General features: G+C 44.1%; 1 protein-coding gene across 1 annotated transcript in view; it reads right to left on the bottom strand.

Annotated features, from left to right (window-relative positions):
* Positions 1–12,679, bottom strand: part of anxa5a (annexin A5a) — a 28,883-nt gene extending 16,204 nt beyond the window's left edge. Inside the window, exons 1-4 of the mRNA XM_065959113.1 lie at positions 12,611–12,679; positions 12,436–12,478; positions 2,589–2,673; positions 1,000–1,094 (exon numbers count right to left, since the gene is read on the bottom strand). Of these exons, the coding sequence (XP_065815185.1) occupies positions 1,000–1,094; positions 2,589–2,673; positions 12,436–12,438 (183 nt within the window). The 5' untranslated portion in view covers positions 12,439–12,478; positions 12,611–12,679. The remainder of the gene's footprint in view (positions 1–999; positions 1,095–2,588; positions 2,674–12,435; positions 12,479–12,610) is intronic.
* Positions 12,680–13,089: the final 410 nt, after the last annotated feature.

Below are 13,089 nucleotides of genomic sequence, written 5' to 3'. Positions count from 1 at the left end.
TTTCTGTGCACATTTTGAGAAAACTCTTCAATCTCTGACAATATTAAAGCAGCCATACTTTTTTTTTTACTCTCACGCTGTTTCATCTATTTTTACTTCAGGAAGCAATTACATTTGTCAGAGTGGTTTTTTTTCAGTAACCCACACAGGAAAAAAAATTACTTCAATCCACAGGTGGTCAACCTGACAGTGTGACGGAACAGGAAAGTGTTAAATGGCTTTCTTGACAGCTAAGAGCAAAAATGGGACTTTCCACCTCTTCTGTGACTCATTTCTCTTTCTCTGTGATTCTTAATGACAGATATCTTGGGGTGTTAGATGGTTGAATGACTTATCCCCCTCCTCCTCTTCACCAGTTCAAATAAGTCTCAGAGCTCCTCAAAACATGTGTGTGAAGTCTCTTGTTCTAAATCCAATCTGATCCTGTATTTGATCATGTCTATAAACCCCTCTATTTCAGCCCTGCTCAGAACAGGCTGTTTCTGTGTCTGTACCTTTAAATATGTAAATGAGCTGTGTCTGACCACGCCCCCTCTCTGGAAGGGCTTGGGTTTACTCAGTGCTTTCTTGCTCCATGTCCTATCGTTTACGGTGAGAAGGCAGACTCAGAGGGCAGAACAAACACCTAGCTGTGGGAGTGTCACCCACCTGGGGGAGGGGCTACTGCCCTTTGTGATGTCATGAAGGGAAAATCTGCAACCCTGCAGTGTTCTTCAGTTAAAGATAAACAAGGACTTTTTTGGGGCTGCAAATCATTCAAAGCTACTCTATAGGTGTCACAGACTGACAACATGAAAGATAAACATAAGGAGAATATGAAATCTTTAAAAACTAAATGTTGTTTCAAGCTGTTAAAGAAGCTTTAACAATATATTTGCGATCTGTTTTTTAAAACGGTTTTCAGTAGGAGTGGATGTGCTTGGACAAAAAGGGGTGAATAGGAAGGAATTGAAAGATGGACCAGTTTGTGTGCATTTTGGTCCCAGCGGCTCCCCTCACCTTTCCGTAGGCCTTTTTGTACGCTGCTTTAATTTGCTGCCGCTGATCGTTGCTGCGTGCTGCCAGAAGCATGAGGATGGCGTCCTCGTCCGTACCTGCACCAGAAATCAAAGACATACAGCGAGACATGAGGAAACAATTAAAGGTGGCTAAAATCAGCTTACTAATAACGTCACATGTTTAATTAACAAAGGACAAAGGTTATAAGTTACGGAAGAGGATTAGGATAAAAAAATTCAGAACCAAAAATGTTTTTTTTTAGTGTCCCTAATCGTCTTCTGTAATAACTGAAGAAGAAGAACTCAACTTTTAAACTCTGACGATGTGATGATGTCTATTGAATTAATTTTACTTCTTTGTGTCCTCGATAACACAAAGCGCTTATTTAACACTGTTTGAGTTGGCGCACATTATCTAGCCTCTTCTCCTAAGCAAAACCTGATGGAGAATAATTGACAACTTGCAATATACATTGCATTGGGTAGGCCAATGATCAAACAATCAATAACTCCTGACAGAAAAAACGGCTCAGAGGACAAACAGGAACGAGAGCAGGGTGCGGTGTTTCCTCTGAGGGATCAAAGTGTTGAATTAGCCCAAGGTAATTACGCCCCGAACCCCCCCCAGGACCTCTAATGACAGCTTTAACAGAGGATCAATGTCTACTCTGGTTATCGCTGTATCCTCCCTGTTGTTCGTTTTTTTAGTTCCACATTTAATAGCTAAGTTGTGAAACAGATAAGAGCCTGGAAATAGAAAGGTGGTGGTGGTTGTCAATACGGTTGCTTTAAGGTTAATCGTACCACCATGCGTGCCTGTATTCACCTTTTAATTTAATGATAATCATCCGGCTCATTGATTTACTCTAATGACTGCACAGAGGCGTTTGGATTTCTCCGTTTTTGTATCTCTGCAAGTGAAAAGGAGATCACATGAGCGAGGGGGGAAACTAGGACAAAGGTCAAACTATTAAAACATGGAAACACCTTTAAAACCGAAGCAAAAATTGTGTTACAGGAGACCCTCTTTGGTGGCACAGTCGGTGCTCATTACTGCTGTGTTCTTTGCAGAAATTTACTGAACACGTCTTTAGAATATTTCTAAAAAAGTTTAAAGCCGGTGAAACTTTCTTATCTAATTAGACCAAACACAGTGGGGAAAGTCGAGTCATATCCATGCACCAGTGGATTAAACTAATTGTTGAGGGCAGGAAACTGAGAAAAAAACAAAATTTCCCTGACAGCTGTGTCATTGTTGGTTTTAGAGAGAAGCAAAAGCAGCAATAAACTGCAAAAATGAAACAACGCTGATTGTACTGTTTTTGAACAAACTCTACAGTATTTATTTTTTTAACTAATGACACAAACAGAACTGTCACATGTGGGAAAATAAACCAACAGTGGCTTCAACGTTCAATGAAGCGACTTTATTAAAGCCGGTCTCTTACAACTTTGAAACAAGTTTTTCCAGAAGTCTCAGCAATAAACCACCAACAAAAAAACTTTTGGAGAATCTCTGTTTGTCCATCTTTCCAACATAGAAATATGAGATGACATTGATAATATGATGAGTTATTTTGGGAAACTTACCGATTCCTTTCATGGCTTTATGAAGGATTTCAGCATCATGTTTGGCGTTGAAGTTGACGAAAGGTTTGACGCTGCCTCTGTGCTCCTGTTAGATGATAGAAACACAAATCACACACTAAATAAAAATATTGTATAAAGATACTGTGTCTGTCGTCACCACAACCACCGCCGTCCTCATTCATGCACAGCCTGCAGCGACCTCCACCTCAGCAGAGGTAGGAAGTGTGGACAACAGGAACACGAGGAATAAATCCTTTCTGCACAAGAGCATGGTAGGTCAGTACGTAAATGACCATCAAGCAGGTTCACTGTAACTAAAGGTGTTGTCTGGAAAAAACAGGCAACATGCAGCCAATCAGAATCAAGACATTATGAGATGATAAAGCACTCTCTGACCAATGGATTCACAGTTCAGTCGACCCGTCTGAGTGTGACTGAGTGGAGCTGTTAGACCCACTTAGACTTTAAGATTGAGTCAGTAGCTTTTTCCTAAACAATGAAACATAGACCTTTACTAAAGTAATGCTGCTCAATCATCTGTCCTGACTGGATTTTTGATGTTTTGGTTGACTCGGGACATTATCTGGACGGGGAGCTGGTGTCTTTCTTCAGCCAATGACAGCAGGCAGGCGAATTCGGGAGTGAATACTATTCAGTGATTGGACGCTACACAAACCAGTGAATATGGTCGATGCGGACGTAGCGGAAAAGAAGAGAAAATATAATCACAGTGAGGCGAGATGCCAAGACGATAAAGCTCGTTCCAAAACAAGGGTAACCCCTTGGTTCCCTTTCACCCGCCGAGTGGAGTTGGCCGTCTTTCTGTTTGACAGGCAGGCAGGTGGCAAACAGCGAACGTTAGCCAGCGCTAGTTTGCTAAATAATTGGCTTTTCCATCAGAACAAATGAAATATTCTCAGACAGCTTGAAGTGTAGGTACAAGCAGTAAACCGTACACGCTAACCGTAGCGATGAGCCCAGAAGGAGGGGCCTAATTTGAATGTTGTGTTTACAAACTGCAAAAAACATTTCTACTGACTCAACCTTTGAATTTAAATCGTTTTCTGTTTCATTCAGGATGTTTTTTTTTGGTTTTTTTTGCAGGTCAAATTGGTGTTAACAGTTTCACTTCACCTGATGTGAAACTGGTTGGTGGTCACTGTGATAGGCCCAGACCCCAACATACAAAATTGGCCACACTAATGAGGTAAATTACGCCTATGTCTGTTTGTTTCATGCTTTTGCAAACAGAGGCGCTGCTCGTAAACAGGCAAGGCAGGCAACTGCTTTGGGCCCCAGACCATTAGCGAGGCCCAAAGCAGCGGCGGAAAATGTGCAAATGTTGCATTGATGGTAAAAACATTCAAAATGAATGTTTCATGTCGAGCATCACATCCTGAAAGATACTTGATATTTCTGTGAATGATCCCTGTAGCAGCACTATTACAATTTAGCAGGTGGCCATCCACCAGTATCCACACAGGGCAAGCAGGGAAGGTATAATTGAAATCAAGTCTGGCTGCCTTTTTATGATAATTTAAAATAAATGTGCTGTGTCTCACTCGGAGGAGATTGTTCTGCCATTTGAAGAAAAAGCAATAAAACATCTGCCTCGGCTGCAGCCTTGTTTCAAACTCCAGCACAGGTGGGAGAAGTGAAACAATATTCCCCTCCCCTCTCCTCTCCCCTCCTTCTCCTCTCCTCTCCTCTCCGTTTCCGTTTCCGGTTTCCGGTGAGTGTGAGTGTGAGTGTGAGTGACGGTGGTGGTGTTGCGAGTGGCGCGGAGATTGAATTGTTTGCTATCCTTTCCGTCCGCGTCCGCGCTTGGGGCGGAGGCCGCGTCCGCGCCCGTGCCTGGGGCGGGGGCCGCGTTCGTGCCCGTGCCTGGGGCGGGGGCCGCGTCCGCGTCCGCGCCTGGGGCGGAGGCCGCGTCCGCGTCCGTGCCTGCGGCAGAGGCCGCGTCCGCGCCTGCGCCTTGTGCTGAGGCCGTGGCTGAGGTAGAGGTGGCTTCGACCAGCTCTCAGGCTACAGAAAAATCACAGACTGTAGATAATGATAAAACTGAAGATTCCACAAGTTCTGCAGTTGTAGATGTTTCATTGAAGGAAGGTAAGACAGTGTGTTGTAGCCAGGCATCATGTGAAGGAGAGGACATGGATGAAGATTATGAGTCAGACAATGCATCCATTGCTGATTTGCCAAATAGTGGCTCTGGTCTTTATTCTTTAGAGTCAATCAATCAGTTTATGGATGAAACTTACAACAAATCAGTAAAAATCAGTGACTACTTTAGTGATACTGAAAAGTTCATAAAGTCAGTCAGCATACTGAAAAGACAGGTTGGGTTTGACCTCCTGGACGCAAAAAAACGGTTCCGTCTTAAAAAGCACATCACCGCACTGAGGAAAGTTGGACGTAAGAGTGTGAAGAAGACAAAGAAATGATCATGCATCACAAGGTGTTTTTCTTCTTCTACTGTTCCCTGTTTGTGTCTACTTGTCTGTTCTTTCTCTCTGATCTTTCTATGAGGAGTCTTAAGATAGGATCTCTTAACATTAATGGTGGGAGGGACAGACAGAAAAGGGGCCTTATCTCTGAGATCTCAACTCAGAAAAACATTGATATCTTGTTTTTACAAGAGACTCATACCACACCATCAGATGAGACAGATTGGGGTTTATGGTGGGAGGGCTCTAACTACCTTAGCCATGGCACCAACTTTAGTGCAGGAGTAGCCATTTTGTTTAGAGCATCTGCAAATGTAAAGATCGTCTCTTGTGCTGAAATTGTAAAGGGAAGGCTTTTAATTGTAAGAGCAGAAATAGAGGACACTGTTTTCTGCTTCACTAATATTTATGCTCCAAATAATGGAGCTGAAAGGGTAGCTTTCTATACCCGCCTCCAAAAGGAGTTACTGATCTATAATCAGGATCAGATCATTCTTGGTGGTGATTTTAACTGCACACTTGATTTCACCGTGGATAGAATTGGAGAGGAGCCACATCCACATTCATCCCAGACTTTAAACACTGTCATCTCTCACCTGGATTTGTTGGACACATTTAGAGTGAAACATCCACAATCCAGACAGTATACATGGGTCAGGGTGAACAGTAACAGGGTGTGTGCAGCTAGACTGGACAGGGTTTACATCTCCAGAACTCTCAGCCCCAGATTAATTCATTGTAATATTCTGCCTGTCGGCTTCACTGATCACCATTTTGTTAGTGTGGAGCTGATTATTTCACCAGGTGAAAGGGCTAAGTCCTTCTGGCATTTTAATAACAAGCTTCTACTGGACAATGTTTTCTGTAAAAACTTTGGGTGTTTTTGGGATCAGTGGCAATTAAGAAAAGTTGAGTTTGATTCTTTGAAGCTTTGGTGGGAGGTTGGTAAAGCTCAGATTCGTGTTTTTTGTCAGCAGTACACGTCACACTCTTCTGCTAGATTAAAAACAGTCATTAAAAATCTTGAGGACAACATTAAGAACCTTGAGGAGGGGTTAAATGGGAGTGTGGATCCCACCGCTGGTACCCTGCTGAAGGAGAAACGTATGGAGTTGAGCTCTTTCCTGCAGGAGAGGGTGAAGGGAGCTCTTGTGCGGAGTCGTTTCCTTCAACTCAAAGACATGGATGCCCCAACGTCTTTCTTTTTCAATCTTGAGAGATCTGTGGCTCAAAAAAAGCTGCTGACTTGTCTGAAACTGCCAGGAGGTCGAATAACAGCTGATCCAAAGGAAATGAGCAGTCACGCCATGCAGTTCTATGAGGATCTGTTTGGAGCAGAGAGTTGCAGCCAGGAGTGTCGCAGGGAGCTCCTGGAGGGTCTCCCTCAGCTCAGTGTGGAGGAGAGGTCTCTTCTGGAAGGGGAGCTGTCTCTGGAGGAGCTCACTGCTGCTGTCACTCAGATGGCAACAGGAAGAGCACCTGGAATAGATGGGTTGTCCACAGACTTTTTTAAGAGGTTCTGGAATATCCTTGGGTCTGACCTGCATAGTGTTTTAATGGAGTGTTGCAGGACCGGGTCTCTTCCTGGTTCTTGTAAGAGAGCAGTTCTTTCCTTGCTCCCCAAGAAAGGTGACCTGGCATTGTTAAAAAACTGGAGGCCGGTTGCTTTGCTTTGTGCGGACTACAAGATCCTCTCCAGAGCTTTATCGAACAGACTAAAGGACGTTCTGGGAAGTGTGGTCCATAAAGACCAGAGTTACTGTGTTCCAGACCGGACAATCATGGATAATATTTTTCTTATCAGAGATGTCATTGATGTGTGTAAAATCTATAATCTAAATGTTGGCATTGTGTCTCTGGATCAAGAGAAGGCGTTTGACAGGGTGGATCACTCGTATTTGTTTTCTGCACTGAGGTCTTTTGGTTTTGGGGATGGTTTTGTGTCATTAGTTGGTTTGTTGTATCAGGATGCACAGTGTTTGGTGAAGATGGGGGCGGGGTTGAGTCGGCCAATCCCTGTACGGCGAGGGATCAGACAAGGTTGTCCCATCTCCGGCCAGCTGTACAGCTTGGCTATTGAGCCCTTGCTGTGCAGGTTGAGGGACCGGCTCAGCGGGCTTTCTTTGCCCACGGCCTGTAGCATTGAATGTCCCCCTACAATTTCTGCCTATGCTGATGATGTAAACATCTTCATCTCCAATCAGGGGGACGTTCGGTGTCTGCGGGACACCCTGTCCCTGTATGAAAGGGCAACAGCTGCACGGGTGAACTGGGAAAAAAGTGGTGCCTTACTGGTGGGAGAGTGGAGGGACCAGGCAGTGCCCAGTCTGCCGGGTGGACTTGAGTGGGGGAGGGAGGGGTTGAAGGTGTTGGGGGTTTATTTGGGTACCGAGGGCTTTAAAAGTAAAAACTGGGAGGGAGTTAGGGAGAAAGTGTGCGCTCGGTTGTCTAAATGGAAATGGTTGCTACCCCAGTTGTCGTATAGGGGAAGAGTTCTGGTGGTCAATAACTTGGTTGCCTCGACTCTCTGGCACAGACTTGTGGCTTTGACACCTCCAAGAGGGCTGGTGGAGGACATTCAAAGGGCCATCCTGGACTTCTTCTGGTCAGGCAAACACTGGGTCCAGGCGGCAGTCCTCTACCTGCCGGTGGCTGAAGGGGGACATGGACTTATAGACATTCAGTCAAAAATTGCCTCATTCAGACTCCAGACTGCACAGAGACTCCTTTTCACTTGTGGTCCCAGCTGGATGGACATCGCTCGACTGCTGCTGAGGAGAGCTGGACGGCTGGGGTACACTAAGCAGCTCTTTCTGTTAAAGCTTGAGGAGGTGGATCTCACTGGATTAACATCCTTTTATATGTCTGTAATGCAGGCATGGAAAATGTACACATTCAAAAGGGAAAAAACTGAGAGTCTGGGAATGTGGATCCTTGAGGAACCGTTATTTTTTAATGATTTCATAAGGACTCCAACTTTGCAGTCAGCCAGTCTCCGGGCCAGTTTCAGAGAGGCAGGCTGCACAAAACTGGGTCACCTGGTAAGACTGACCCTGGACGCCCTCAAAGAAAGGACCAATATCACCTCCAGCCGGGTGGTTGAAAGAGTGGTGGAGGAAGTCTTTGCTGCACTTCCAGTAAAACTTGTGACATTTCTAAACATTGAGAATCTGTGTGAGCAGTGGAGTGAAGAGGGCGAATACAGCTTCCCATCTTTGTCTGTTACCCCAGATGTCGGGGAGTGGCAGGAAAGAGGAGGTGGACTGCTGTCCTTTAGTACTCCTGTTCTGGGAAAGTTCCAGGATGCAGGGAAAAAGGCACTCTATCAGTCCTGTGTTAAGGTCCTACATCTTCGTGGTCTGTCGGGAGTGAAAGAGTCGAGGTGGATCGAGTTTTTTGGCCCGGAGGTTTCCCCGAAAGGCAGCTGGCGGTCCCTGTACAAGCTGCCTGTTGAGAAGAGAACAGCAGATCTCCAGTGGAGAGTTGTGCATGGGGTTATAGCCACAAACAGATACAGAGCGCACATTGATCCAGGGGTGGGAGAGGAGTGTTTGTTTTGTTCACTAACTGAAACTTTGTCTCATCTGTTTGTTGAGTGTCCCAGGCTCTCACTCTTGTTTGTCCTTATGAAAAGCTTGTTTGAAGCTCTCGGGGAGGATTTCTCTTATGCATTGTTTGTTTTTGGGCCAAAGTATTCTGCAAAGAAAAAGACTGTACATACACTGATGAACTTTTTATCTGGCTCGGCTAAGTTGGCCATTTGGCTTACACGCAAGAACCGAGCTCAGGGTACTGGCTGTGTGGAACCGGTGCTGGTTCTGGAGGGACTTTTGAAGGCCAGACTGAAGGTAGAATTTGCCTATTATCAAATGATGGACAATGTGCAAGACTTTAATAGTGTATGGGCTGTGGAAGAAGCTTTGTGCTCTGTGGGTGGGGATGGAGAGCTGATTATTCATTTTTGATGCAGTAAATGTTGTTTTTGTTGATGTTGTGATTTTTGTTGCACTTGTTTTATTTTTTATTTATTTATTTATTTCCTTCTCTTGATCTGAGTGATGATGTGACAGTGTTATAATTTTCTCCAGGTAGTGGTAAAATAAAAGGTATTTTGAAAACCAAACCTCTCCTCTCCTCTCCTCTCCTCTCCTCTCCTCTCCTCTCCTCTCCTCCCCTCCCCTCTCCTCTCCTCTCCTCTCCTCCCCTCCTCCCCTCCCCTCCCCTCCTCCCCTCTCCTCTCCTCTCCTCTCCTCCCCTCCTCCCCTCCCCTCCCCTCTCCTCTCCTCTCCTCTGAAGTGTTGCTCTCTGCTTCAAGAAACTCAGGTTGAGTTGGTCAGCACAATTTCTCTTCAGAAACTCTCTTACTATCTCTTAGTGTAATTAGTTTTTTTCCAAATGGGATATGAATCAGCACTTATCTTATTATTAATGTTTGTGTCTTCTAGGAAACAATAAGCAAAGAATGAACCAGTTTGTAAGTCAGAGAATACCAAACTGTCTGGGGATTCTCAGATAGCTAACATCGGGGTCGTTAAATATCTTCACAATGATTGGGAGATTCTTTTTTATAAATTGTTTGAAAAACATTTGAAGGGCCACAGAACACCAAAAAGGTACTAGGTATCAAGGTAAAGGTACACCAAAACATTCATTCAGCAATGAATGTATCATTGCTGATACATTCACTTTTAAATCCAACTCCTGTGAATGCGAAATCACCTCTCCACATAAAATATATTGCATTACTTTTTTGGGGGAGAAACAGCATTTAGTTAACAAGATGATCTTTTAACTCTTAATATACCAACATCATGAAGCAAAACTTTACCTTTACGTATAACAAATATCTGCAAAGCTGAAGACATTCAATTCTGCGCTCCTGAACTTTTTCGTCCAGCTGAGATGAATGTGTGAATGCAAACAGCTGAATTTTTCTCCCAAGGCTTTCTGCAGACTTTTTCCAGCCAGACTCCAAGTAAAAAGTCTGCATTAAGTCAGCATGATGTGTAAATGCAGCAGGTGTGGAACTTCACTGTGAGCGAGTGAAGTCAGTTATTTTAGCTCGTTCTGTCGCAGCAGTTACTAGCTTACTAGGCGACAGTGGCTGTGCTAAGAAAGTGAAAAGGTTGAGGGTGATGACGCAAACAGGAAAACATCTGCAGACTACACCTTCTCATTTCAGTTTGACCAGAGCAGACTACAAAGCCCGGGTCCTTCCTAGGATGGGTATTAAAGGATGCTACCCCTGAATTGGGAGTTAGTTAATTGTAGGAGCCATGTTTAGGAAAATTGTTCCAGCAGGTGTCGCCTTTAGGTTAAGGTGATATATATAGGTAGGAACTATCACTGGGGTGTCAGGTGTTGCTAGACACTTTTTAGACCGCTGTATGCTATGAGGTAACAAGACTGAATGTAAATGTCTGGATTATTGTTTGAACAGCTCACATGTGACATTAATTAAGACAACGATGGAATGACAAAGAAATATTCCTGAACAAAGAAGTCTTATTTCGAATTCTTACGCTCTGGAACGAAGCCGGCAAGCGCGTCAATTAATAGGGCTAGATTAGCTTGTCCATGTAGCCCCTCAGTGGCTTTAAGTTTTAGGCTTAGCCGCTATACTAATATATCCCATGTTGCCTGAGAATGCTTTAGGATCCCCCAGGAAAACGTCACCTGGGAGTGTAAAATTTGTGCTAACTTAGTGCCACTGTGACCCGAACCACAGATATGCAGAAATAAAGGAGGGATGGGTTTGTTTTTAAAATTTGAATTAAACACAAGATACTTTTTCCCTGAACCCCAACCAAATTATGCTCCTTTGCCTTACCTGTGTCCCTTAGTTGACTCTGCAACCGAACCAGCTGTGCCACAATCAACAGACCCAGACTCGCCAGGTAGTGACAACACCGATACATACGTTACTAAATGGCCCCTATTGGCCCCCAAAACTTAACAGTGTAGACTGATGGGCAGAGACATCACCTGGGGTTGTCAAGTGGGAACCTCACTTCATTAGTCCCACAACATCTTAAAAAGGCTTGACAGTGAGCTCCGGCGTCCCAGAGCCAACCCCCCTCCATGCTAGCTCTCACCGCCCACCCACACACAGAACTTCTGTATATGACCTACAGGCTCCCTACATGCAAGCTTCAGGTAATGACAACGCCGATACCACCTACCCTTCCACATGGCCCCTAAAGGCCTCAACAACCCAAATGCAACTATTTCTGGTGCCAACATTACACGAGAAAAAGAAGACAAGACAAAATGGAGAAACACAGAGAAAAGTCTGTATCGAGAAATCTCTGGACAAAATAAATAAACCAGTTAGGAAATAAATGAAAGCAATTTGTAAGATTTCCAATCGCCTTGCACGCCTGAACATAAAGCCACATTATAACAGCCTTTTGAGTTCACCATCCTGAGCACGATGAAAAAGGGAAACGGTCGTCTTAGCTTCTCTTATTGACTCCCTGTATAGTCAGTTGTTTCTTTTTAACACACTCTAATCAACAAATGTGAAGTATAGGCCTCTTGAACCTGCACGTGTTTAAGACAATGTTAATGCTAATCTCTAAGAAAAGAAAAGGCTGTTGCATTAACTTCTTATTGGTACAGAGTGCTTCTCTATTCAGCCGAAGCACCATCAGGGAGTCATTGTCTGAAATTGTAACCCGGCGAGGATACAATGACACCTACAGCTTTCACAAACGCGGTAATACAATACGGAGCAAATTAGACCGAGCGTCATCGGCTGAAACGGAGTTCTTGCCATCGCTTTTAAATCAGCTCCTCCTCATCAGACAGTCTGAGGTCCCTCCACAAGCCGGGGAGGATAAAATCAAATCAACAGTATCAAATGAAGCCGCTCTTTCTCTTTTAGTGCCGAGGTGAGACCACAGCACAAAGTGAGTCGCGCTAATGTTTTCCTAATGAGCCCGTCGCTGCAGAGAGTCCTTTCAGGGAATAAGGGATCCTCTAGAAGTCGGCATATCTGCACACCAGGTCCTCACAGCTTATAGGAAATTGAAAAAGATGAGGATTAAATGAATTGAAAAAGCAATCAAATTATGTAAAAAAAAAAAAAAAAAACATGGTAGCTAGGGGATTTATGCAAATCAGGAGGCTGGCTGTGCTGACAGATATTTGTAATGTTTAGAACCAATGAACCAAGGTCCAATGTTTAGTGTTTAGAACTGATCATGCAGGTCGGGGTTCTCAGGGTGGCTGGGAAAAGGCAGTGACCTTTTGAAGAGTCGAGGCACACTTCATCACACAAACATGTCGGTTATATCTGCTGCTGTGGCTACAAGTTGTTTTCTAGTCTCACAGCATTTACCTCTCGACCTCTGAGGATATTTCATTTTTGAATTAAAACAAAGAAAGGGAACACTTACCATCCTGTTTTTTTTCCTGATAGAAGACAGCTGTTGTTGTAACCTAAAAGATATTACAACAGATCACAAAATCATGTTTTTTAATTGGCAGGCAACCATCTAAAAACTTGAATTTAATTGCTATCAACTGTGTAAGCATCCATCCAAAGACGTGACTGTGAGTCTGTGTTCTTACCGAGCCTGTCGCTCCCTCCTCAGGTGATCCTGTAGCTCAGGTGGAAGCTCTTTATTCTGTCTGTGGAGACTGCACCGTCACACAGGGGAGGGAGAGCTGTCAGGCTGCACTTCCTCATCCACATGCGGTGTTGTGTTTCACTCGCTGTCACTCAAACAGGAGATCGTCACCTCGTGCATTCAGTTTCTTTGTGTGTCCTTTGGAGAAGTGGCAAGGGGTTAAAAGTGTCTCCCAATGATGTGACTGTCCCCATAATTCAGTGAGGGCTATTTTTTTTATTTTATGTTGTTATCCTTTCTGTTTCCAACACATCATATTACAATAACAGTAACTTTTTTGATGTTGCAGGATGTCAGAATCAAATTCACTTCCTGAAAAGATCCAAAATAACCATACCTGTAGATGATATCTTAGACTCAACAGGGACAGAATAGGTCATTCAGTGTAATTAACAATAGAGAATCAGATGCATCCTTCTT

The sequence above is a fragment of the Labrus bergylta genome, chromosome 9, assembly GCF_963930695.1.
Source record: "Labrus bergylta chromosome 9, fLabBer1.1, whole genome shotgun sequence".
NCBI classification, from domain to species: Eukaryota; Metazoa; Chordata; class Actinopteri; order Labriformes; family Labridae; genus Labrus; species Labrus bergylta.
This window is presented reverse-complemented; position numbering and strand designations above follow the sequence as displayed.